This window comes from Cornus florida, unplaced genomic scaffold (genome assembly GCF_030987335.1).
Source record: "Cornus florida cultivar Cherokee Brave unplaced genomic scaffold, ASM3098733v1 CherokeeBrave_3.0.0_Hap2_Chr02, whole genome shotgun sequence".
NCBI lineage: Eukaryota > Viridiplantae > Streptophyta > Magnoliopsida > Cornales > Cornaceae > Cornus > Cornus florida.
In genome coordinates this window covers 71,632,260-71,660,200 of record NW_026775572.1, presented here as the reverse complement: position 1 = coordinate 71,660,200, position 27,941 = coordinate 71,632,260, and the positions used below count along the sequence as shown (strand labels likewise).

Sequence of the window (27,941 nt, the reverse complement as noted above, 5' to 3'; positions counted from 1 at the left end):
TAGATAGTTCATGGCTTAGGGTTTCCCTTTGATGGGCTATACTTGATTCTTAGCTTTATGTGCATTCACCATTTAAATTAGGGCTTGATAATCCTTGGCTTAGTAAGCATGTTCTAAGCTACATTTTAGTTTAGGTAGTTGATCATGTGAACCTTTGATGGTTTATTCTTGCCTTTCTAATTAAATGAACTTCTTAAGGATATTATAGCAACCTAGTATTGTTATGTATCATGACTATCATATATGTTGTTTTCCCCTTAAATTAATCTTAACCTAGCATGTGTATAGGGATGGAGGTGGATTCATTTCCCTAGCCTTCTTTACTTGTACTTCACTCCCTTGAATTCTTGCAATTTATTGTTTTATGCACTTTTAATTTCCTAGCTTAAGTGACATCCAACAAAACCTCTATACACCCTTCATCATTCTAAGAATGATTCTAGACATTTAGGTTGTATTAGACTAGCGTAGTCCCTGTGGTTCGACTTACCCGACCAATAGCCCTATTTTACAATGATTCGTGCTATTGCGAAGGTTGATGTTAATTGACCAACCGATCAATGAACACTTGTTTGGATTAAGCCTCATTCCATATCTTCTTAGCACATCGAACACGTCTTGGAGATGTTTCAAATGATCAACTTTCTTCTTACTCTTTACCACCATGTCATCAATGTAAGCTTCCACAGTTTTTCCCATCTGATCTTTAAAAATCTTGCTGATCAGCCTCTGGTAGGTTGCTCCTTCATTCTTTAGTCCGAACGGCATGACTCTGTAGTAGTAAGTCCCTCGTTCGGTAACGAAAGAAGTTTTCTCTTCATCGGCGGGGTTCATGTGGATTTGATTATAGCCTGAATAAGCATCTAGGAAGGTTAAATGCTCGTACCCCGTGGTAGCATCTACCATTTAGTCAATCTTTGGGAGCGAGAAGCTATCCTTCGAACAGGCTTTGTTTAAATTGGTGAAGTCAATACACACTCGCCATTTGCCATTTTTCTTTCGCACAACGACAACATTTGAGAGCCAATCTGGGTACTTTATTTACCTAATGAACGTTGCATCAAGTAACCTATCAACCTCTTCAGCTATAATCTGATTGCATTCTGGACCAAATCTTCTCTATTTCTGCCTTACAGGTTTCATGGTCGGACTAACATTAAGGGAATGACAGGATACAGAAGGACTGATTCCTGGCATGTTTAAGTGACTCCATGCGAACACATCAGCATTCTGAGATAAAAAAATCAATTAGCTCCCGTTTTTTGTCCTCGCCAAGTCTTATTCCCACTCTGGTTATTCGCTCTGGCCTGTCATGGTGGATCTGCACATCAGCAAGATGCTCTTCAGTTAAGTCCATAGGCTCCTCCTCCCCATTCTATGTGGGTGGAGGTTCCTGTAATTGCTATTTCGAGCTTGCCGAGCGAATAGCTGTTTTTCCTTTCCCAGCGGATTTCATCGTCACAGAATAACACTCTTTAGTTGCAACCTGGTCCCCATGAATGTCAATTACCTTATTTCCGTCAGGCCCTAAGCACCTCATTACCTGGCGCAGAGTTGAGGGAACACCCTGAACTCTATGAATCCACCCTCTACCCATCAGAAGGTTGTAAGACGGGTGGATCTCAACTACCACAAAGCTCTCTATCAGAACCCTTTCTGCAGCCTGTACTCCAACTTCCACCATACCGATGGGTTCAACCCGTTTTCCATCGAACCCTAGCAAGGGATTTGCAGTGGGCTTGAGCCTCTAGGGTTTTATTTCGAGCCGATCGAATGTGTCCCTCGGCATAACATTCGCACTGCTCCCAAGATCAATCAGGACTCGTCGTACCAGGCATTCTGCTACTGTCAAACTGACGACTAATGGATCCTCGTAAGGAATTTGAAAGCGTAACAGGTCGGTTCTTTCAAACTTGATCTGTGTTGATGCACTCTGCTGGTGCAGAGTGTTTACACTGTCTATCCTCCTCTTCATCTGTGCCTGGCGAAGGCGTGTTCGAAGTAGTTCATCTGACTCCTCAGTAGGTTCAGGCCGACTGTGAATTGCATTGATTATTCGAACTGGTTGCGTATTATGGGAGTTCAACTTCTGATTCCTCTTCACTTGCTCCATCGGTCGGTTTTGTTCCACTGTCGGGCCTTGAATATAACTTGCGAACTCCTCTCTGGCTATCAGCATCTCTACCTGTCTCCTTAAGTTCCTGTATTCATTAGTCTGATGACCAAAATCAGAATGGAATGCATAATGCTTAGACTGATCCCTCTGCTCAAGGGGTTATCTGATTGGTAAAGGAGATCAGAACTTATCTTTATTTTCTTAGTACAGCCTTGCTAAGGTGACTTTCAATGGAATAACCAGCTCTTCCTCCTTGGGCCTTTTCTCAGATTTCCACGAGGTCTGACGTTGTGGCTGAACCTGCTTTTGTCTGATCTTTGTTTTGGTTTTCTCTTCTGTTGATATGATGGATGTCTTCCGAGCGTTAGCTGCCTCTTTTTCTTCCAAGCACACAAATCCATCAGCTCTTTCATTAAGTTCATCCATAGTCTTCGGCGTATTCACTACCAAGCTTATGTGGAATGGAGTGGCACGAGTTATGGCCAATATAAACGCTTGAACCGCCGTAGAAGGATGACATTCAATCACCATGCTCTTAGTAAGGTTAAACCTGGTAAGGAAAGCTTGGAGACGCTCGTCCTCATGCTACTTCATTGTGAATAAACTGGAGACATCTTTTGCCCGGAGCTTATTCCCATAGTACTGGCTGATGAACCGATCGCAAAGGCTTCGAAAACTATCAATCGATCACCTCGGTAAGTTTTTGAACCAATTGAGCGCTGGTCCAGCCAAGCTTGTTAGGAAACATTTGCACATTAAGGAGTCATTCTCCGTGTTCAGTGCCATTTTCAATTGGATATGATACACATGATCGATCGGATCAGTCGTTCCGTCAAACAGGATGAAAACTGGTATGGAGAATTTCCTGGGACTCGAAGAATTCAGAATTTCATCGGTAAATGGCGAGTCAACCGTCCGAGCTTCTGAACGAAGAGCCTCATTCTCTCTATGGAACCTTGCAGCAGCTCTCTGATCCGTAGATCTCCTTTCTGAGCTTCGGTAGTCTAACATAGCCATTGAAGGTCGATAAAGCGAATCGGATTATCTTTCCTCCATGTATTCCTTCTGCCAGATCGATGTGGTTTTGTGAGGTCCAAACTCCACAGCTTCTTCTCAGTTGGACCTCTCCTGATTCGGATCAAAAGTCATTGCCGCGTTTCGCCTGATCTGCTCACGCCGTGGATCTAAGTGAATTGAGCCTTCTCGATCATCAAAACGGCAAGGATTTGGTGACAAATCGTCCGGCCTAACCTCCTCGTGATGAGGATTTGGCAAGTTGTTCTCTTCCTCTTCACCTTAACGCGCAACAACAGGATGCATAACCTCTTCACCCGCCAAAGGCGGTTGCAGAACCGCCAGAGCTTCCTGGCGCTGCATCCCATCTTTCAGCTCTGCATTATCTCTCCTAAGAACTTCGATCATATTCATCAACTCATCAAGCTTCATCTGCTAGACATTCTCCATCGGATTGGAGCTCTCGCCTCCTATCATGATTCCGGAGCGAAGCAAAGGCATGAGTCACAAGATCTTAATCAGATCTGAGCTTTACCGATGCAAACCTCGTCGGATCTGAACTCTGCATCACTGAATCGCGATCACAATTCGCTAGATCTGAGCTTTTCTAGCTTTTAACTCACCGGATCTAGCTGCGATTAAGCAAATCTCAGCTGCGTAATTCCAACGCAAACACATCTAAACCGACAGTAATCAAGAATTCCTTCAAAAAAAAAAACTGCAATCTCTCCGATCTGGACTCAATTTCTAGAAATCTTGCTTCGTCTTCACGGACCAGTTCGAATTAATATGACATCGATCAAGCATGAATGAATGTTCTTCATCGTTTCCCATAGACGGCGCCAATTGGATATGCAAAGAATTTTCTCTCTCTATTTGGACAGAATCTCATTACATTTTCAATTAAAAATAATAATAATCCCCCCTTTCACTCTCTTCACTGCCTTTTTATAGGCAATTACAAGTGCTGCTGGACTATCAGTTTTGGGTCTTCTTTCCACTGGGCTTGGCCTTCTTCGATGGATCCTCCGGGCTCGGCCCATTCTGCAGTGCTCCTGTAAGGGCTGAATTCACTTGTTTGACTCAATGCCATGTCCGCGGATCATATCCGGCCCATATTCCTTCTGGTATCCTCAGCTATGTTTGGTTAGAGGCAATGATGAAAATTTTGTGAGGGGAGTGGCTTTTTAATTTATGAGGATAAACTTATAAAGTGATCCATTTTTGTAATTTCAATAGGTTTTCTTTATAAATTTTTTTTATTTTGTATATTTACATAATTGAATCTTTGGTTGGTTAGACAATTCTTTTGATGCAAAAGTAAAATGTCGGTATTATTAATTATAAGATTATGAAAAAAAAAAAAAAAAAAGGTGGTATTTTGGGCTTTTTATAAATAAAAAAAAATAGACATTATGGAGTAATTTATTTAAATGTTATACACATAGTAATTAAGGTATTTTTGCAAAAATTTTATGTATTTTTTGCACTTTACGCTTCAATTTTCAGTGATATTTTCACTTATAAACCTAACCACTTATATACCTACTTTGAATATTTCAAACTCAAACAAATCACAATCTCATTTTAGCTATATCTTTTTTTTGGGTAAAAAGGGGAAAGGGGAAGCAAAACAAAAAAACAAAAACCAAAACTAATTTTTCAAAAAATTATTACATGATTTGGGTTAATCACTAAGGCCGCATAAACAACAAAAACAAAAATAGAAAGAAAAAATTGCAAAAACAAACCTACTGAACTTGAGATTAATAGAAACCATGTAAAAATTTATTGTAACTGAAATAAGGGCTAAAGCGCACACAAATAACTCACCAACTTAAAGTCCACTCATCAACTAAATATATATATTTTTTTGGGTAAATATTCAACTAAATATTAATGTCACTCTCTTCCATAATATATTAAAGAATCTACTAATAAGAAATCTCATTTACGAGTTAAGATAGAACGGTCGACAAAGCTCCATTACGGAGCCGCAACAGTGTCAGCGAAAGAATTCACCAACGCAAGCGCATTACTGGTGACGTCATAAACCTTAACAACCCGATCACAGATGTCCGTCTTCACCGGCCCATCATAGTCGATTTCCCCTAATGCGTCAGTACACGTGTCCTGGCACGTGAGCGCCCCGCTCATCCACGTCTGCACGTTGCTAATCAGGAACCCCAGCGACTGCGACTGGCCGGGACGGCCGAGGCGCTTCATCTGCCTGAGCGAGTCGCGAATCCCGTCGACGGCACCGCCGAACTCCTCGAAGCAGACGTCGAGGGCGGAGGCGAGTCGCCGGTTGCCGCCCTTGTCGGCTTGGCGGGAGATGTTGGCGACGTAGTTGGCCATGTGCTTGACTTTCGAGAGGCTGACGGCTATGGCGACTTTAGCCAGCCGAGCCGGGTCCTCCTGGATGGCGTTGGCGTAGCCGGAGAGCGAGGTGTAGCAGAGCTCAGGGTATGAAGTTGCGTTGCACTTCGTACGGATGAAATCTGTGGCTTTGTTGGGTTCAGAATTGGGAGATTCAACGGCTGAGATTGGTTGGACATGGAGGAGTATGGTTAGAGAGAGAAAACATAGGAGAGAGAATGAACATAGCTTTTCCATTATCGTTACAAAGCTTTACAGACTTGAAATTCCAGCAATGCAAAGGACTGGTTCAAGTTTAAGTAGGCACATGACCTTAGCTGTAATTACTGTTATACCCTCACCAATATATTTTATTTAGGGGTGCACGCTATTTGGATCCGAGAGTTTTTTTTTTTGAACTAAACCATTTATGGCGGTTTCACTCTTTTTGAAATTAGACCCAATCATAACACCAATGGAACAAAACCAAACCGTGAAAAACCATGTATGAATTGTCAATAATATCAAGCAGTTGTGGAAGACACAAGGAAAGGAAAAATATATATAGACTTAGTTCACTAATTACTATAAAGTTGAAATATATATATATATAAAAGTTATATAACAATTCTGTCCTAATAAGGTCAGGACGTACCCAAATCAGGACCAAACTGAAAAATTACGATTTGATAACTTTGCTTTTCTTTGTTCTTTGTTTGTTGTTAGTTATTCTAGTGTTGGGCCGCCTACGGGCGGGGCTTGTTTTATTGTAGCCTTTGTAACCCCTTATTTTATTCAATAAAAATTTACCTTTATCTTCATAAAAAAAAAAAACACACTAGCCCAAACTATTTTCGATTCACCGAATTTTTTGAATCCCTATCCCTTATTTTATTGGTATAGAAATATTTGGTTTGAGTCCAATACGGAATTAATCAATATAGAATCAATTATATCACCTTTATTAGAATTTAAATACGCATATTCCTTTTAAATTCGAAACTTATAAATAGTTCTAACATCAACTAATTATATACTCCTATATTTTTTGGAATCCATATTTCAAGTTGCATAACAAACTCATATTAAATTTCCGTATTCTAGTAAGCCGGCCTAAAATTATTATTTTATAATTTTCTAAAATATTCCTAATATCTTTATTTCTTTATATTATTACTTCCAACTAATTTTAGCTATTTCCTTAGTGCAAGACCCCTACAATTTTTTTTAATAGTGTGAGAAAATAATTTAAATTTCCGTATTCTAATAACCTTTTAACCATGTTTGTTGTGGTTTTGCTAGCTTTTGTTTTAACTATGGCCTTGGTGTTGTTCTTACCAGGATAAAAATAAAAAATAAAAAGATTAAAAAAAAAAAATTAGATTGAATATATATATATATATAAATAACTTATCAATCAACAAATTAATTACCAACCTAACCAATTATATACCTACTTTGAAAATTTCAAACTCAAACAAATCACAATCTCCAATTTTTTTTTTTTTTTTTTGGGGGGGGGGGGTAAATAAAGGAAGAGGGGAAGCAAAACAAAAAAACAAAAACTAGTAGTTTCCCGTAATCTCGGTTAATCACATGAGGCTGCAGGAAGAAAAATCAAAACTAGTAATGTTGCAAAAACAAACCAACCAGCTTGAGATTAGCATAAAGTCATAAACCATGTAAAAATTTATTGTAACTAAGCAAATGAAATAAGGGTTAAAGCCCACACAAATTGTATAATAACTCACCAACTTGAGAAAAATAACATTTACAGTCCACATATCAACTAAATACGTTTTTTCTTTTTGGGGGTAAATAATCAACTAAATATTAATGTGACCTAGTCTCTTCCATAATATATTAAAGAGTTTACCATACTACTAATAAGAAATCTCATTTACGAGTCATGATCCAACGGTCAACATAGCTCCATCACGGAGCCGGAGCCGCAACAGTATCAGCAAAAGCATTCATCACCAAATTAAGCGCATTACCCATGAAGTGAAAAACCTTCTCAGCCCGATCACAGATGTCCGTCTTCAACGGCCCTTCATACTCGATTTCCTCTAATGATTCCGTACACGTGTCCTCGTACGCGATCGCCGCGGTCATCGACGTCTGCACGTCGCCAATCTGGGACCCGACCGACTGCGACTGGCCGGGACGGCGGAGACGCTTCATCTCGCTGAGCGAGTAGCGAATCTCGTCGACGGCGCTGCTGAACACCTTGGAGCAGACGTGGAGGGCGGAGGCGAGTCCCTTGTTGCCGCCCGTGTCGAAATGGAGAGAGATGTTGGCGACGTACTTGGCCATGTGCTTGGTTTTCGAGAGGCTGACGACTATGGCGACATTAGCCAGCCGAGCCGGGTCCTCCTGGATGGCGTTGGCGAAGCCGGAGAGCGAGGTGTAGCAGAGCTCAGGGTGTAAAGTTGCGTTGCACTTGATACGGATGAAATCTGTGGCTTTGGTGGGTTCAGGGTTGGGAGATTCAACGGCTGAGATTGGTTGGACTTGGAGTATGGCTAGAGAGAGAAAACAGAGGAGAGAGAATCAACTTAGCTTTTCCATTGTTGTTAGAAAGCTTTCCGACACTTAAAATTTAGATTCAGATCAATCCAAAGGAATGAGTTCAGTAGAGGTTAAGTAGTCTCCTGACTTGAACTGTAATTAAATATTTGATTTGAGTCCAATACGGAATTAAGCAAATATAGAAATAGAATATCAATTATTTCACCTTTATTTAAGGGGTTAAGTGCAAAAAAAGAGGCCTTATTTTTTGAAAATGTGCATGTAAGTCTACAAAATTCAAAAAAGGTGCATAACTGGTCCCTCTGACCACTTTTTACAAAAAGTAAAACCGAAAATCCCATTTTACCTTTTTATTTTCCATTTTGCCCCTCACCATTTGTATATCAAAGGCCCTCGCCAATTGTGCAGTTAAGGACCCCCACCCCTAAACCCAATTCCTCTCTCTCTCTCTCTCTCTCTCTCTCTCTCTCTCTCTCTCTCTCTCTCTCTCTCCATGTCTACTTCAATTTTATGGGGGAAAATTTAAAAACTCACCAATTGTGTATTTTGTATGATGGTGTCTGAATTTAGATGGCTTTGCTTCGACCCAACAGTGAGGTCAAAGCAAAAAATTTCATCGAAGACCCAACAGTAAGATGGTTTTGATGATATATTGTAGTGAAGTTGAAGTCCCAACATCAGGCGCTAGTTTCGTAGTCCACTGAAGAAGTTGTTATTCTTCAGTAAATGGGCTACTTTCATTCCATAGCAAAAAAGCAATTTCCTGGACTCGAGGACCCAGTAGTTCTTGCTTCACAGACAACTTGTAAGTTCTTTTTTTTTTAATATAAAAATTAATATGTCAGTGTGGTGAAATTTTATTATTCTTGTTTAATTTGATGGCTTTTGGAATTTATTGAGTTAAGTATCATCTGAGGATTGATTATTGTTTTGGCTAAAGCTTCTGAGATTAATCTGTTATATAAGCTAAATAGTGAAAACCAAAGCAATTTTTTTCTGTATTTATTTAGTTTCATTTTGATTTCTAGAGAAAACTTATATGTGATTTATTCCTCAGTCAGTGTTAGTGAAGTTGAAGCACTATTTGAACTATTAAAGAGTATTAGTAGTAACTTGGTTAATGACGGACAAATAAACAAGGTAATGTTTATCTGTATTTCTTACCAAGACTATACCCAGTTCCGGTGAAGTTCACTCCGGCCAGTTCCGGTGAGCTCCAAGCTTCTGCAAAACCCAAGTCAGTTTGGTGCATTCCTCTTCGGCGAAACCCACCTCAGTTCGGCAACGTGTCCAGGCTACCTAGGCCCACCGTTGCAAAAACACAACAGTGAGCTCATAAAACTGAAATAGAGCTCGCCGTTTTTGTTCATCGTAGTCGAATGCAAGTTGATAAGTTCACTGATTTGTCACCGAAGAAGGCAAGCAAGCTGTGAAGCTTGCTGTCGATCAGTTCGCAGGAGCTCAGAATGCAACTTGGCTTTCGCCGGAATCAATGGTCACTTGTTGAACCCAAACTGGAACAGCGGCTGAAGCTTGTGAACGGTGAACCCAAACTGGAACAGCTGGCGATGGAAACAGAAAGATATGGGTTTTGATTTTTTGAACAATATGAAATGATATGCCGATATGGGTTTTGAACGGGTTTTGAACTTCTGATTCTTGTAGTTTGCAGTTGCACAGGGGGGGGGGGGATTTCAGAGTTGAGAACGAGAATAACGATGGAGGCGAAGGCTGAAATAATTTGCCCTAAAACATATTTGCCCTAAAGATATATGGTGTGCATATATATATATATATATATATATATGATAAATTTATTTATATTTTAAAATATGAAAGAGCATGTTTGGTTTTAGATTTAATTATATTCAGATTTAGGTTATCCCTATTTTATACAATTTGAGGTTTATATTATCCTTCTGCCAAAGAAACAATATTTTATACAAATTTAGACAAAAGGGTCATTTTACATGGCCTTTTATTTATAATCATTAATTTATTCAACTGAAGTGAGGGTATTATCGTCATTTTACACCACTAGGGACCCAATCACACCAAATTGATAGTATAGAGAGGTTTTTTACCACACAGTGACTGATATGTATTATATCAATAGTAAATGAGGTTTTTTGCACTTAACCCTTATTTAAATTCTTTCCATTTAAATACTCATAATTCCAAACTTATAGATAGTTCTAAAAGGATATCAACTAATTATATACGTAGTACTTCTATATTACGAATTTCAAATAGAATGTGATTTTGGGGTTAAAAATAAAAAAATAGAATGTGATTTTGGGGTTAAAAATAAAAAAATACTCCGTGAAATCAATTGTAGGATTTTTTTTGGAATCCTAATATCAATTTCCTTTAAAATAAAGATATATTTAGAAGAAGAAAAAAAATCATTCATAAAAAATTCATTCACTCATTTGGGCCGATCCCTAAATTTTTTAGTTTGTAAAATTATCTGTTAACTTTTCCTTTAATTTATCTTTTATTCTTCAAAATCCTTTAATTTGTTTAAAAGAATAAATCAAAATTTTCTTCTTCAATTAAATTCTAATTTTTTTTTTCTTTCAAATTAAAAGTTGAATACTTTGTAATTAGTCAATATAAGCCACTGCTAAAAATTATTTGTCTTTTCATATCACATAAATTCTGCTTAACAAATGAGTCCTTAATAAAAATGGAAAGGGAGGAGTAGATTTGAGAATTATCTTTTTCCTCTTTTGACTTTTTAGTTTCGTCTTCATTTATTTTTTACAATTTATTACCAACCCTCTTTTGACCAAAATGAATTATCATCAATTAAATTTAAATATATTATTTCATATTATATTTTTATGAGTGTATGGGTCGTGCCTCAGTGATGAAGGTCTGATCTTCAGTAGCCTACTCAATGCTCCGAGCCCTAAATTTGAATCCTCTTTTTCTTAACCATGTTAACCATTGCCAGGTAAAAAATAAAATAAAAAATAAAAAATAAAATTACACTTTTTTACATAACATTCATTAACTGTATAACCAAAAAGCAAGTATTTGATTTTGTCTTAGGAACCCAATAAAGGGAACATATGGTGTCACTTCTTTGATTTGGACACTTCTCTTCACGACTTTAAAGACCGCGTTATTCATTTTAAAGGTAAAAAATCAAAATCTAGAAGAAAGAAAAAAAAAATAAAAGATCTATATTTTTTTTTTTTCTTGATTAAGCAAATCACAAGCCAAAGGCAATATTATTTCTTCTCTTCCTTTTTTATTTTTTAATTGGGTACTGACTCCTAACGTTTTTTTGAAAAATAAGAATTTGGTATCGCTAAGCCACTTGTCTATTGATATTTCTTCTCTCTTTTTATTCTTACGTACTCGTTAAACAAAATTAAGAAGAGGTTTATTTATTTTTCATAAAATTATAATTATCTCTTTTTGGTTTTTCATTTACTTATTTTTTTTTCTAATTTCAATAGCCATCAAAGTTTTTTCAAGCATGACATACCCATGAAACTTTGTAAGTGACTAATAACTTTTGTGCATGACATATTTAAGAGAATATAAATATAGCGAGCATGTGTATTTGTTTTAATTTTAAATTAAAAAAATATATATTAGAAAGTAAATATCATTTGTAGAGTAATGATACGCTCACAGAACAATTTAACTTAAATAAAGAGTTCGACAATTCAAAGTCATGGAAACTAATTAATGCTTTGAAAGCATTTGAAAATCTTCATGGTTTGGTCGATTTTTATTACTGATCTCATAGTAATTAATTTTATTTTTTTAAAAACTAATGTTAGAAGTTGTTAATTATTTGTTAAAGTAAAAAAAAAAATAGCACGAATTTGCATATACAAGAATTAACCCAACCATTCAAACAAATGCAACAAGACACTTGTCAATTGTCTCAAAATCCAAACAATATAGCTAGAAACATAAGGTACAAGTTTGGCATTTGATGCACTGGACTCTTTCTTGTAAAAACTCTCAACAATCGCGAGGGCATTTTCGGTAGTAGAAAAACTCCAATAATCAATGTGGTGAGTGGGGTAGATTTGGTCGGCAACGCCTTTGCAGTGGGAACTTATAATAAAAGTAAAATGTACCACCAAGCCGCCCATTTCGGGTTTCTTGCTTTCTCAATTTGCGGCCGTGGTGCGAATGGTGGTGTTGTACATTCCTCCACCCGTCCGTTGCTTCACTTGTACGTTTAAAGTTTAGACAAGGACTTGTTTAGAATCATTTTAAGCCCTTATTTATTAAAGAGTAATAATATTTAGATGGACTGTTGTAAATTATTTGTTTAATTAAAGTAGGTTTTTTTTTTGTTTTTAGAGCTGATAATTTGTCTTTATGATGTGGCACGATTAGTTTAATATTCGTATAAAAAATTTACAATATTAATATATTTATTAAACGAGTTATACTTACAATTCGTTTAAAGACCAATTTAATAAAATAAAAAATTATACCATTTAAATTATTAATAATACTGAATCAAATAATAAATACTAGAAAAATATAAGCTTCAATCCACTTAAATTACTAAATACTCTCCCGTCTACAAAAGATTAAATTATAAAACATGAGTTTAGATAATTATTTTAGAACCTAAATATAAATTTATTTATGACATGTATAATAGTTAAACCGGTATAAATAGGTTACACGGGCTGAACCACCTCAACCTAAATTATTTGTTTAATTGAAGTAGTTTTTTTTTTTAAGAGTTGAGAATTTGTCTTTATGATGTCGCACGATTCGTTTAATATTCGTATAAAAAACTCACAATATTGACCAATTTATTTAATGGGTTACACGTACAATCCGTTTAAAGACCAATTTAATAAAACAAAAAATTATATCATTTAAATTATTAATAATACTGAATCAAATAATAAATACTAGAAAAATATAAGTTTCAATCCACTTAAATTAGTAAATACTCTCCGGTCTACAAAAGATTAAATTATAAGACATGAGTTTAGATAATTATTTTGGAACCTAAACATAAATTTATTTATGACATGTATAATAGTTAAACATGTATAAATAAGTTACACGGGCTTAACCAACTCAACCCAAATAAATATATCTTGGGCTTTTTATAGAATAATAAATAAATAAAAATTAGATATTATGGAGTAATTTATTTAAGTGTTATACACATACTAAACTTGAGATTGTTAAACCTGCTATTATTAGAAACCATGAAAAAATTGATTCACCAACTTAAGAAAAATAGCATTTACAGTCCACTCATCAACTAATATATTAAAGAGTCTACTACAGTCCACTCATCAACTAAATCTTTTTTTGGTCTTCCATAATATATTAAAGAGTCTACCATACTTCTACTAAGAAATCTCATTTACGAGTTAAGATCGAACGATCAACAAAGCTCCATCACGGAGCCGCAACAGTGTCAGCGAAAGAATTCACCAACGCCAGCGCATTACTGGTGACGTCATAAACCTTCACAACCCGATCACAGATGTCCGACTTCACCGGCCCATCATAGTCGATTTCCCCTAATGCGTCCGTACACGTGTCCTGGCACGTGAGCGCCCCGCTCATCCACGTCTGCACGTTGCTAATCAGGAACCCCAGCGACTGCGACTGGCCGGGACGGCCGAGGCGCTTCATCTGCCTGAGCGATTCGCGAATCCCGTCGACGGCACCGCCGAACTCCTCGAAGCAGACGTCGAGGGCGGAGGCGAGTCGCGGGTTGCCGCCCTTGTCGGCTTGGCGGGAGATGTTGGCGACGTAGTTGGCCATGTGCTTGACTTTCGAGAGGCTGACGGCTATGGCGACTTTAGCCAGCCGAGCCGGGTCCTCCTGGATGGCGTTGGCGAAGCCGGAGAGCGAGGTGTAGCAGAGCTCAGGGTATGAAGTTGCGTTGCACTTCGTACGGATGAAATCTGTGGCTTTGTTGGGTTCAGAATTGGGAGATTCAACGGTTGAGATTGGTTGGACATGGAGGAGTATGGCTAGAGAGAGAAAACGTAGGAGAGAGAATGAACACAGCTTTTCCATTATCGTTAGAAAGCTTTACAGACTTGAAATTCTAGCAATGCAAAGGAATGGTTCAAGTTTAAGTAGGCTCATCACCTTAGCTGTAATTACTGTTATACCCTCGCCAACACGGCCAGAGCCAAGATTTGAAAATAGGGGCTAAAGAAAAAATTCAAGTTGAGAATTTATTTTAAAAAAAAAAAATTCAAGCATAGAAGATTACCACATCATGCCAATTTTTTGATTAATTATGCATGAGACAGTGATTGTATTTTGTGCTTTTTCTAAAAAAAAAATAAGAGATTATGAATGTTACACATGCTAATTAATTTATATACCTACTTTGAATATTTAATTTAGAATTAAGTATAAAATTGATTTATACTTATCAATCAACAAATTAATTACCAACCTAACCAATTATATACCTACTTTGAAATTTTCAAACTCAAACAAAACACAATCTCCATTTTTTTTTTTGGGTAAAAAAAGGAAAGGGAAGCAAAAAAAAAAAAAAAAAAACTTGAGAAAAATAGCATAAACCATGTAAAAATTTATTGTAAATAAGCAACTGAAATAAGGGTTAAAGCGCACACAAATTGTATGATAACTCACCAACTTGAGAAATTGAGAAAAATAGCATTTACAGTCCACTCATCAACTAAATACTTTTTTTTCTTTTTTGGGTAAATAATCAATTAAATATTAATGTCACATACTCTAAATACTTTTTTTTTTTTTTTTTTTTTCTTTTTGTTATTTACTTTGTAAATGTCCCAACTTCTTAAAAATGTAGACGTCTAAAATGATTTTTTGATCCAATACATATATTTCAAATAAATTATATTTTGTTATTACTTCTTTTCTTTTTCTTTTTTCTTTTTAAATTACGACACTTAATTCTTTAAAATTAAAAAAATAAAAAATTAAACCAATCTCTTTTCCTTAACCACCTTTTTTTTTTTAATAAATAAGTACGCTAGTATAAATAGGATGACGTGCCTCAAATCCAACAGGTGAAAGGAAAATGAAAGAGGAAAACACATACACACACATAACATATACCACCAGACAATTGCCAAAAACTGTTGATTTATTTATCTATTCCGGAAGGTTGACTCCATCTTTATATTGAGCTGAAACTAATCCCTACTCACATACAAAATCGTATGCATCAGGTAACTCGGGAAAGAGTTACACTTGAAATGTCTCAGATTGATGATTTCTTTGAGGTTTCCAAGAAATTATTGATTTCCTCTAAAAATTTTGTTGACAACTTTACTCCTCTACATGGAGGCAGTCAAGAAAAAGGAACTAGAAGTACTTATTTTTAAAAAAAAAAGGTGGTTAAGAAAAAGAGATTGGTTTAATTTTTTTAGATGAAAGAATTAAGCATCTTAATTTAAAAATAAAAAAGAAAAAGAAAAAAAGTAATAACAAAATATAATTTATTTGAAATATATGTATTGGATCAAAAAATCATTTTAGACGTCTACATTTTTAAGAAGTTGGGACATTTATAAAGTAAAAAAAAAAGTGAACAATATAAAGTTATTATTTTTTTTTTTAACTTTTTTTTTAATGCATAAATTGTTCATGAAGGTAAATTGGTCTAATTTATTAAATTGTAAAGTTAAAAAAGTCTCCTAAACGGTCAAAGGATAATTTGGTCAATTTTTCATATAAAGGGGTGTCTTTATCCATTTTTGAACCTTCAAGGGATGTCTTTATCCAAAAAATAGGTAAATTTTTTTTGATTATCTTTTTGTCAAATCTCAAGAGGTGTGACTGTACTTTACCCTAAAAGTAAAAAGTACCACCAAGCCACCCATTTCGGGTTTCTTGCTTTCTCAATTTGTGGCCGTCGTGCATAATGTTGGTGTTGTACATTCCTCCACCAATTAACCATCCACTTCTACATTTAAAGTTTAGATAAGGACTTGTCCAGAATCATTTTAAGCCTTTGTTTAGTAAAGAGTAATAGTCCCTTCGTTTCAAAATTAGTGTCATACTTTTAATTTTTGTTTGTCTCAAAATAATAGTTCACTTTCATTTTTTAAATAATATATTTTACATATTTTCATATATGTCTTTTGACTTTAAATTTTCAAATTTGAATATTCAAATTTAAAAGGGCAAATTAGTAATTTTTTAGACAAACACTGTATGTCTCACTTCTCCCCTTAAAAATTAGTACTCCCCATAAAGGACACTTAAATTGGGACGGAGGGAATAATATTTAAATGAATACTTCTAAATTATTTGTTTAATTGAAAAAGTTTTTATTAGGTCATAACCGTGTTGTGTCGACGTAAGGGCATTTTCTTAAATAATTCAACCCGAACACAATCATTTAATATTCGTGTAATAAATCCTCAACACTAATCCGACATGTTTATTAAATGGGTTAAACATATAACCTGTTTAATGATCAATTTAATAAAATAAAAAAATATAGTATTTAAATTATTAAAAATACTCAATCAAACAATAAATACTAGAAAATATAAATTTCAATCCACCCAAATTACTACTCTCTAGTTTACAAAAGATTAAATTATAAGACACGAATTTAGATAATTATTTTGGAACTTAAATATAAATTTATTTATGACATGTATAGTAGTTAAAAGGGTATAAACAGGTTGAACCAACTCATCCTAAGGATAACACGATTAACTAAGCGGTTTAATTGTGTCAACTCTTTTACGGCCCAAACCTGTTTAAGGTCAATCCAAAATTAGTTAATTCGTATCATATTCGAATCGTATTGACGGGTCGTGTCATACTTTGCCAATCCTACTTTTTATTCCTATGATGTGATGAATAAGTTTAAATATGGATTTCATTCATTACAATAAAGGGATAAAAACTCTTATGCTATGTTTGATTGGAGATAATGACGAACTCAGAAAATTTTGTAAGGGGCCGTCATTTTAATTTGTAATGGCAAACTTATATAGTGGATCTATTTTTGTAATTTCAATTAATTTTCTTTATAAATTTTCAAAAATGAATGAAATGAAAGATGAATGAATCTTTTTGTATTTAGTTGGAGGGAAGAGGAGATGGAGGAAACAAGAAAGGATGAAGTATCCTTCCTTTCTTTGTGTTTTTCTATCCATCCAATTTTAAAGGAAAGAGTGGGATATAAATTATAATTTCCAATTTTAACATTTAAAAAAGAAAAAAATAATGAGAGCGAGCGCATGGTGAACACGCTTTTATTGTAGCATTATCCCACCTAAAAAAAATATTACTATTATATAAACGGTTGGGAGAATAACTAGGGCTGATCACGGATCGAATTGGTTCGGTTTTGGTTAAAATTCAAACCAATCCGGTTCTCACGGATTGGCTAAATCTGAAACCGAACCGATCCGTGAAAACTATTAATCCGAACCAAATCGAACCGTGAAATAACGGATTGGTTCGGTTCGGTTCCCACGGATTGAGCTTTTTCAAATGACCGAATATAATTATATTGTAGTTGTGCCCAACCCAATATATGATCATATTTTACTATTTTAGTTATGACTCAGCCAAATAATAAATCTGTCAAAACAGTGTGTTGTAACACATTTAATCTAAAAAAAAAACTGTAATATAGTGAGTGATGGAGATTTGCAAGAAATATTCAGATGTTATGGTAATAAATTAATAATATAGTTTCTTCTGGAGATGAGGGACGAAGAGAGAGTCGATAGACATGCAGAAAGTCAGAGGCTGGGAGTAAAAATCCTGGGGTTAGATACCCTTATGTAGGGCTAAAATTTAAAAGCAAATAATGAATAAATAAATAAATAAATAGAAATAATATATTACAATATACATATAATTATATATATATTATATAATATAATTCACGGATCGGGTCGGATTGGTTAACAGATTGGTTAGGTTTTTTCAACGTTCAATCCGTTAATCAAACCGTTCATTGCGGATTGCCAATTTTTAAAACCATCACCAAATTATTAGATCAAAAAATCGAACCAAACCAAATCATACAGATCGAATTAGTTTAGATTGATTTGACGAATTAACGGATTATTTGAACACCCCCGGGAATAACTACCTTATGGAAAAAAAAGTGGTTGGTGACACTAATAGCTTTGCATGTGACAAGGCTGTTTTGAATGGAACGGTGAATAAAATGTCTGGGCCCACGTATGTGCATCGTTGGCTTTGCTTTTGGATTATATGGGTATGGTTTGGGGAGTGCCGGAGTGGGAATGACATTGTTCTGTACCTTAAGCCTTTAACTGAATGTGGGACCCAAGCACAATATCCATAATTTTTGCCTCCATAAATATAAAATTTAATTAAAATAGAAAAAAGTACCATATAAGTCTTGATTTTATTTACCAAAAAAAAAAATTATAGTAACAAATTTTGCCTCCATAAATATAAATTTAATTAAAATAGAAAAAAGTATTATATAAGTCTTGATTTTATTTACCAAAAATAAAATAAAGTCTTGATTTATCCCTTTGAAGTAAAGATATTATATATCACAACTTTCAATTATAGTAGCAAATGAATGTAGATGCAACCTAGTTATGGTTGCAACTTGGACCGATCAGGTCCAACTTAACATATGAGATATTTAATTCTAACATTAATTATCTGACTCGAGCCTAATTTATTATTAAAATTTTAAACACGAATTTGCAACTCAGGTTGAAATTTTGAGTAAAAATACAGGTTTATTTCCATTATTCATATGGTCAATCTCTATAATGCAAATTATTTTTAAGCATATATATTTTTTTTTATATAAAAAACATAATTCAAATTCAAAAAAATTAAAAATTAATTCCTAGAAAATTAATTATTCAAAGCGTTAACATACACTAAATTAAGATTTAAACAAAAGAATTTGAAAAGAAGAAAGATTGTCATAATTTGAATATTATATGTAATATATTCAAAATATAAAATATGTATAAAAATAATATTAGAATTTAAATTCGGGAAATTTTAATTAAATTTGCATTTAAAATTTTCAATTCAAATTCAACCCTAATTGTAAAAATAATTGCTAGCATCATTTACAATATTAATTCCCCAAAAGATGAAAGACAATAGTTTAGATTAGAAGCTTAGACTCATTCAAGTCCTAAGTAGAAGTGTAGCCATTCATGAAGGAGGTGAATGTGATCTTGCAACCCTGTAGGGTAATCTCCAAATATAACTTTATCTTCTTTCTCTTGATGCTTGAAACCCTAGAGATCTAGAGATGTTCTTGCCTAGGGATTTACCATCAATTGTAAGTTCCCTATGAAATATTAGATTTGAGTGCAATACGAAATTTTATTTGCTGAGCTGTCTTATCTTATCCAATGAGACGTGGCCGTGTGATCAATCACCAATATATTTTATTGGTATAGAAATATTTGATTTGAGTGCAATACGAAATTAATCAATATAGAATCAATTAGATCAACTTTATTTAAATTCTTGCATAATTTGAAACTTATAAATAGTTTTAAAAGGAAATCAACTCATTATATCCAATATCCCCTATTTTAAAATTTTATTTTCTTATTCTAGTAAGCCCCTAAAATTATTCTTTTATAATTTTCTAAATTTCTAATATTTTTAATTCCTTATAATATTAATTCTGTAAGACCCCTACAATTATTAGTTTCTTATTGTGTATTATTATTATTTTTTTAATATGGTGTGAGAAAAGAATTTGATTCATTCTAAAATTTTCTTTCCACTCTATCAAAATTCCTAATTCTATCTTTTATTTAATTTCCTTTTCCTTCATCCCCTTATTCAAGGTTTCTATTGTATATATATTTAACTAATAATTAAGTTTTAAAAAAATTAACTAATAATTGTAAAAATTAATTTTAAAAAAATTTTAAAATTATACAATAGCGAAAAAAAAAATAATAATTATCACTTCACCAGCATTTAATTGAATAGAAATAAATATATAATAACTTTGTTGAGTTGTTTGTTACCTAGTAACAATTCGAATACGAATATTTTACTAGAGGCCTGCCAAAGAATTAGCAGCATACTTTATCATCCCCTATAGATGAATCACACAGAATGAAAGATCCAATGAGAAAATACAAATTCAAACTTTTGCTTGTGACAAATACACATAAAAAAGTTGTTAGGTTTTGGTATACTCACATAATTGAATGTTTGGTTGGTTATACAATTTTTTGATCAATTTGAAGGTTATTTTGGGATTTTTCTTAAAAAAAGAGATATTATGAATGTTATAAACATGCTAAATAAGGTATTTTTTGCAAAATTTATGTATATTATAGTTCAATTTTCAGTGATATCCTACTATCAAATTGAGTTATACTTATCAATCAACAAATTAATTAGCAAACTAACCACTTATATACCTCCTTTTAATATTTCAAACTCAAACAAATCACAATCTCCAATTTTTTTTTTTTTTTTGTTTTTTGTTTTTTGGGGGGTGAAAAAAGGAAAGGGGAAGCAAAACCAAAAAACAAAACCTAGTAGTTTTCCGTAGCAAACCAACCAACTCGAGATTAGCATAAACCAACTACATACTTTTTGTTAAATCATTAACTAAAATGTCACGTACTCTCTTCCATAATATATTAAAGAGGAGTCTACAATACTACTAATAAGAAGTCTCATTTACGAGTCATGATCCAACGGTCAACATAGCTCCAGGAGGACTAGGACGGCGCCATCCAGTCCCAGGGAAAGCATTCAGCACCAACGCAAGCGCATTACTGGTGACGTTTTCAACCTTCTTAACCCGATCATTGATGTCCGTCTTCAACGGCCCTTCATAGTCGGTTTCCTCAAATGTGTCCGTACACGTTTCCTCGTACGCCAACGCCGCGCTCATCGACGTCTGCACGTCGAGAATCGTGGACCCCACCGACTGCGACTGGCCGGGACGGCAGAGAGGCTTCATCAGCCTGAGCGATTCGCCAATCTCGTCGACGGCGCTGCTGAACATCTCGGAACAGAGGCCGATGGCGGCGGCGAGCCACTTGTTGCCGTGTCGAAATGGCGGGAGATGTTGTCGACGTACTTGACCATGTGCTTGGCTTTCGAGAGGCTGACGACTAAGGCGACATTAGCCAGCCGACACGGATCCTCCTGGATGGCTTTGGCGAAGCCGGAGAGCGAGGTGTAGCAGAGCTCAGGGTGTAAAGTTTCGTTGCACTTGATACGGATGAAATCTGTGGCTTTGGTGGGTCCATGGTTGGGAGATTCAACGGCTGAGATTGGTTGGACATGGAGGAGTATGGCTAGAGACAGAAAACAGAGGAGAGAGAATGAACTTAGCTTTTCCATGGTCGTTAGAAAGCTTTCAGACACTTGAAATTCAGATTCAAGCAATCCCAAGGAATGAGTTCACCAGAGTTTAAGTAGTCTCATGATTTGAGCTGTAATTACAATTTATTTTATTTTGGTGAAGAAATATTTGATTTTAGTCAATATAGAAATAGAATATCAATTATTTCACCTTTATTTAAATTCTTTCCATTTAAATACGCATTATTTGAAACTTATATATAGATAGTTCTAAAAGGATTAAAAATAACAAATAGTCCGTAAAATCATTTTGTTAATTGTCGGATTTTTTTGGAATCCTAATATCCATTTCCTCTAAAATAAGGATATATTTAGAGGATTTTTTAGTTTCTAAAGTTTTTTTTTCCGTAAATAGTTTCTAAAGTTATCTCTTAACTTTTTCTTTAATTTATTTTTTATTTTTTAAATTCTTTAATTTGTTTAAGAAAAAGTCAAATTTTCTTTCTTCAATCCAAGTCTAATTTTTTCCTTTCAAAGTTTCTCTCATTTTTATTTATTTATTTTTTTCTTAATTCTTAAAATTCTTGTTTTTAATGTGCATATTTTAATAATTTTCTTCTTCTTTTTTTTATATATATTTTATACTTATCATATAATATAATATATATATATATATATATATATAGATATATCGCAGTGTGCCTACCTGACTCTGTCCCCCGACCTAGATGAAATATAGATATTTATTTATATAATAATTATCAAATGAGATATATAGATATTTATTTATATATTAATTATCAATTGGGAGCGGATTCGAGGTTTTACAGGTTTTAACCTCTCTTTTCAAACTCATCCATAACCTTATTGTGATGATGTCAAACTCGTCATAGATTAAAATTAACGACCCTACTAGAATAATACTAGAATAACTTCAAGAACTCCCTTTCCATTTTTTGCAGTGCCTTTCATCAATTTGTTTATATTATAATTGGTTTCTTTTTTATTATTTGCTATGTTATCAACAGATTATAAGAAAATGCCATGGCCATCCTTATCTCTCATAGTGTGACTAGAGTAACTTCAAAACACATTTTTTTTTTAACCAAAATGTTACAATCTGATTATAGAACCTTTAATCAACTTGTTTATATTTGTATTGTTTAATTAATTATTTATTTAATCATTTGCCATGTTGTTCTAGTTTCTTTGGAGTTTGTTAGGTTTCAATGAAAAGAATTGAGTTTGCGCAGAAGCTTATGGAAGAGAAGAGTGAAAAAGGTAACGAAATCTGATAAAAATATTACACGTTTCACATGTTTTTAAAACATAAAGGTCAAAAAGGTAAATTAAAAATACTAAAATAAATATTAGATTAAATTTTGAATTGGCATACTTATTTTAGGGGGGGCCAAAAATAAAAAAATGGATGCTTCTTCAAAAGGAATGAGAAGATTTGAGTATTATCCTCTACCTCTTTTGACTTTTTAGCTTGGTCTTTATTTACTTTTTACTCCAATTTATTACCAACCCTCTTTTGACCCAAATGAATTTATCACCAATTAAATTTAAATTTATTATTTCATATTAAATTTTTATAAATGTGACGGTATTGTCTTAGTAATAAAGGTTGGGTTTTAAGTGGTTCTACCCTATACTCCTAACCCTAATTTTGAATTTTTTTTCTTAATCCTCATTAATTCCTAACTCTCTGACCATTACTAAGTACCGAGTACTAAAAAAAAAACACGTTCAAACTTTTATACATAACATCAAATGTATAACCCAAAAAGGGATATAGCCTATGGGTATCACTTGTTTGACCGTGTTATTCACTTATTTTAAAGGTTAAAAATAAAAATCTAGAAGAAAGGAAAAAGAAAAAGAAAAAAGAATTATATTTTTTAGGAAAAGAACTATTTTTCTTTTTCTTGATTAAGTGAATCACAAGCCAAATGCAAATATTCTTTCTTCTCTCTTTTTATTCTTACGTACTCACCAAACAAAATTAAGAAGATATTTATTTATTTTTCATAAAATTATAATTATCTCTCACGTCTCTTTGGTTTTTCATTTACTTCTCTTTGGTTTTTCATTTACTTCTTTTTTTCTAATTTCAATAGGCCATCAAAGTTTTTTCAAGCATGACATACTTTAAAAAGAATAAAAAGAAAATAAAAGAATAAGAAACCACTAACCCGTAAAACTTTGGAAGTGACTAATAACTTTTGTGCATAACATATTTGAGAGAAACACAGTCTAGGTAGAGGCATAATATTATTAATTTTAAAATAAATAAAAATTATAAAAAATTATTAGAAATTAAATATTATTTGAAGAGTAATGACATGGAACAATTTAACTTAAACAAAGAATCTGATAATTCAAGGTCATGGAAACGAGTCAATGCTTTGGGAGCACTCGAAAATCTTCATGGTTTGATCGGTTTTTATTATTAATTTCATAATAATTGCTTCTTTTTTTTCCGTAAGTTAAGAGGTTACTAATTATTTATTAAAGAAAAGAAAAACAACACGACACTTGTTATTTGTTTCAAAATCCAAACAATATACCAAAATAAGGGACAAGTTTGTCATTTGATACAGTGGACTCTTTTTTGTAAATACTCAAGAATCACGAGGGCATTTTCGGTAGTAAAAAACACTCCATTAATCAGTGTGGTGAGTGGGGTGGATTTGGTCGGGAACGCCCGTGCAGTGGGAACTTATAATAAAAGTAAAAAGTACCACCAAGCCGCCCATTTTGGGGTTTGTTGCTTTCTCAATTTGCGGCCGTCGTGCGCAATGGTGGTGTTGTACATTCCTCCACCAATTAACGGTTGTTGTACGTTTAAAGCTTAGATAATGATTAATGACATGTTTAGAATCATTTTAAGTCCTCTTTTATTAAAGAGTAATAATGTTTAGACTATACTTCTAAATTATTTGTTTAATGGAAGGTATTCGCAAATTATAATTGTATCATGTCTATCAAAAACTATTTTATTAAATAACTCGACTTGTTTAATATTTATATTTGTGTAAGAAAATCTCAACTCGATGAGTTACACGTGTAACTCGTTTAATGACCAATTTAGTAAAATAAAATATTTTGTAGTATTATTTAAATTCAATCAAATAATAAATATTAAAAAAAAATTTAAATTTCAATCCACTCAAATTACTAAATAGTCTTTAGTTTACAAAAGATTAAATTATAAGAAATTGAGTTTAGATAATTATTTTGGAACCTAAATATAGATTTATCTATGATATGTATAATAGTTAAACTTGTATACACAGGTTATAATTTTGTGCTATTGCCCTTTTCAGGCGGCAGAAAAGGGGGTTTTGTGAGTTTATGGTTTTTTGGACGGCAGAAGGTGCAAAAATGACATACTAAAACGCATATTTTTTCATATATTCTCATTAGAGGCAAAATATAACCAGACAAAAGCTGTTAAATCATTTTGATCTTCATGAGTTGAACCACCACATCCCAAATATAACACGATTAACTAAGCGAATTAATCGTGTCAATCCTTTTACAACCTGAACTCGTTTAAAGTCAACTCAAAATTGATTAACTCGTGTCGTGTTCGAGTCGTATTAACGAGTTGTGCCGAATTTTGCCAACCCTAATTTTTATTCATATGATGTGATGGATAAGTTTAAATATGAATCTTATTCATTACAATAAAGGGATAAAAACTCTTATGCTATGTTTGGTTGGAGACAATGATGAACTCAGAAAATTTTGTAAGGAGAGCGGTATTTTAATTTGTGGGGGCAAACTTAGGTCTATTTTTATAATTTCAATTAGTTTTTTTTATAAATTTTTTAAAAATAGATGAAATAAAGGATGAATGAATTTCTTTATATTTAATTGGAGGGAAGGGGAGATGTAGGAAACAAGGAAGGAAGATGTATCCTTCCTTTCTTTGTATTTTCTGTCCATCCAATTTTAAAGGGAAGAGTCCAGGACATAAATTATAATTTCCAATTTTAACATTTAAAAAAGAAAAAAATAATGAGAGTGAGCGCATGGTGAACACGCTTTTATTATGGCATTATCCCACCCAAAAAGAATATTTCTATTATACAAACGGTTGGGAGAATACCTACCTTATGGAAAAAGTGATCGGTGACACTAATATGGGCATGTGACAAGGCTGTTTTGAATCGGACGGTGAATAAAATGTCTGGGCCCACTTAATCATGTGTTATGTGCCTCGGTGACTTTGCTTTTGGATTCTATAGGTGGTTTGGGGAGTGCCAGAGTGGGAAATGGTGTTGTTCTTTAGCTTAAGCCCAGAACGTGGGACCCAAGCACTATATCCATAATTTTTGCCTCCATAAATATAAATTTTAATTAAAATAGAAAAAGTACCATATAAGTCTTGATTTTATTTACTAAAAAAAAGTCCTGATTTATCCCTTTGAAGTAAAGATATTATATATCACAGCTTTCAATTACAGTAACAAAGTGAAAAAAAAAAAAAAATTTATAGTAACAAATTTTGCCTCCATAAATATAAATTTAATTAAAATAGAAAAAAGTACTATATGAGTCTTGATTTTATTTACCAAAAAAATATAAAGTCCTGATTTATCCCCTTGAAGTAAAGATATTATATATAAGTAACAAATGAATGTAGTTGAAACCAACCAGGTCCAATTTAACATATGAAATATTTAATTCTAAAATTAACTACCTGACTCGAGCCTAATTTATTATTAAAATTTCAAACTCTAATTTGCAACTCGAGTTGAAAATTCAATAAAAATTCAGGTTTATTCAGATTATTCATATGGTCAATTTCCATAATGCAAATTATTCTTAAGCACAGATTTTTTTTAAAAAACATAATTCAAATTTCAAAAAAATTAAAAATTAAAAATTAATTCTTAGGAAATTAATTATTCTAACCTTAACCGTTAACATACACTAAATTAAGATTTAAAGAAAAGAATTTGAAAAGAAGAAAGATGATCATAATTTGAATATTATATGTAATATATTCAAAAAATAAAATATGTATAAAAATAATATTAGAATTTAAATTCGGGTTAGACTCGGGTTGGTAGCACCCAAACTTTAATTAAATTCGCGTTTAGATTTTTCAATTCAAATTCAACCCTAATTGTAAAAATAATTGCTCAAGCCGGTAAAAAATCGAACTGGACTCGAGTTGGATTTGAATTGACCTGCCCAAATTGTACCCTAATGCAGCAATGCTACCTTCAAAGGATGAAAATTTTTATATACTTCAATAGTTAAGGGGAGACAAATAGTAAAACTTGGGGAGCATTGAAGAATTATTATTTTTTGTTTTGTAATATAATCCTTAAACATACTATAAACACAAAAATATAATGCTGTTTGAAAATTCAATTCAGTGTCTAATTTTTATTTAATTAAATGTATTTAATAAAATAATTTAAATATCGCTGAAATAAGATAAAATTTTTAGTGATAAATTATTTATTACTGAGTGTTAAATGATAAAATTTTAAAATATATTAAAAATAATTTATTCGTGATATTGTTATCTTGAACATTTCGAACAGGGAAGAAGGTGTAGATTTAACGTAATGGTTGTCAAAACAACATTTTCTCTCGTAATTGTAAGCTCAACAATTGCGTCCCACCAATATGTTTAGATTAATCAAATTTGATCTCAAACCTCCAAGGAAAATTAACATGATATGCTAAGAACCACATGCCATCTACTTCCAAAGATGATTAAACAAGAACCAACTTTTCCAATTGCTTTTAATTAACTAACTTATTTATATAGCTTACTTGTGAACCATAGAAGAGTTTAAGGGCAGATTTGGATAACCATTTTTCCACTTTTAATTATTACTCACAAATCAACCCCCAACAACTCCTACTCAAAATTTTATGTTTACTAGCGTACTGGGTCCTGTTTGTACTGAGTCGTAATTGGTTTATAACTCTAAAAACAGTTCTCAAAAATTCAGAAAATAGTTTTCTGTTCTCAGAGAATAATAATTCTCTGAAAATAGATATTTTTATACTGAGTTTTTAGAAAACTAAACCAAGTAAAGTTTTTATACAATTTTCAATTTTCAATATTCTGTTCCATAATTACAAACCAAACAGATTCTAAAATTTTCGGTACTTAATTTTTAATTTTATCAAACACAACTGCCTTTGTCCCTATAGATTTGAGTCTAAATTCCCAAATACAAGGTAAAGTGTTCAAAACAAGTAGAGAGAAAAGAAAGGTAAAAAGACAATTTCATGGTCTTTTTAAATTGTGCTTGCAAACATGCACTAGAGAGAGGAAAGAGGGTGAGCGTTGGTTTTTCATGGTGGTTAAAAGCTTTTGGAGCAATGCTAGGTGTTACAAGGGGTATTTGTCACACATTGGATTCGGTTAGAAAGTGAAAAAGGTATAAACGAGTGGGTATGCAGTACTATCCAATAATTTAAGTTTTTGGATAAATGAGCGAGCGCCCACTCATTACAGTTGGTATTAGAGTCAGACTTAATCCTTGATCTAGTGCCATGATAATTGTCCGACCCAATAGGTGTCTGGGTGAGCCACCCGGATGGGCAGGGTGGTCTGACCGCAACGAGAACATTGCGAGTTCAGGTTAGA

The 27,941-nt window shown here is 33.3% G+C and overlaps 3 protein-coding genes and 1 pseudogene across 3 annotated transcripts; all 4 read right to left on the bottom strand.

The window, feature by feature from the left end:
* Positions 1–4,896: 4,896 nt before the first annotated feature.
* On the bottom strand, positions 4,897–5,765 carry LOC132287621 (pectinesterase inhibitor 7-like). The gene has a single exon (XM_059789792.1). It carries the CDS (start codon positions 5,744–5,746, stop codon positions 5,117–5,119), a length of 630 nt encoding a protein of 209 aa, XP_059645775.1. The 5' UTR covers positions 5,747–5,765; the 3' UTR covers positions 4,897–5,116.
* A 1,658-nt stretch (positions 5,766–7,423) lies between these two features.
* On the bottom strand, positions 7,424–9,272 carry LOC132296408 (21 kDa protein-like). The gene is made up of 2 exons (XM_059794610.1): positions 9,185–9,272; positions 7,424–8,013 (listed from the first exon to the last, which is right to left on the bottom strand). The coding sequence occupies exons 1-2, from the start codon at positions 9,270–9,272 to the stop codon at positions 7,424–7,426; spliced, it is 678 nt and encodes a 225-aa protein (XP_059650593.1).
* A 3,931-nt stretch (positions 9,273–13,203) lies between these two features.
* LOC132287605 (pectinesterase inhibitor 7-like) lies at positions 13,204–14,101 on the bottom strand. The gene has a single exon (XM_059789791.1). The coding sequence runs from the start codon at positions 14,054–14,056 to the stop codon at positions 13,427–13,429; it is 630 nt and encodes a 209-aa protein (XP_059645774.1). The 5' UTR covers positions 14,057–14,101; the 3' UTR covers positions 13,204–13,426.
* Positions 14,102–20,461: 6,360 nt separating this feature from the next.
* On the bottom strand, positions 20,462–21,512 carry LOC132287589 (pectinesterase inhibitor 7-like; annotated as a pseudogene).
* Positions 21,513–27,941: the final 6,429 nt, after the last annotated feature.

Excerpts from the sequence above, each read along its gene's own strand:
- LOC132296408 (XM_059794610.1), bottom strand. The coding sequence starts at position 9,272 with ATGCACCAAACTGACTTGGGTTTTGCAGAAGCTTGGAGCTCACCGGAA. Across the intron at positions 8,014-9,184 it reads CGGAACTGGGTATAGTCTTG|CCATACTCCAAGTCCAACCA; the intron begins GTAAGAAATACA and ends TTCTCTCTCTAG.
- LOC132287621 (XM_059789792.1), bottom strand. The coding sequence starts at position 5,746 with ATGGAAAAGCTATGTTCATTCTCTCTCCTATGTTTTCTCTCTCTAACC.
- LOC132287605 (XM_059789791.1), bottom strand. The coding sequence starts at position 14,056 with ATGGAAAAGCTGTGTTCATTCTCTCTCCTACGTTTTCTCTCTCTAGCC.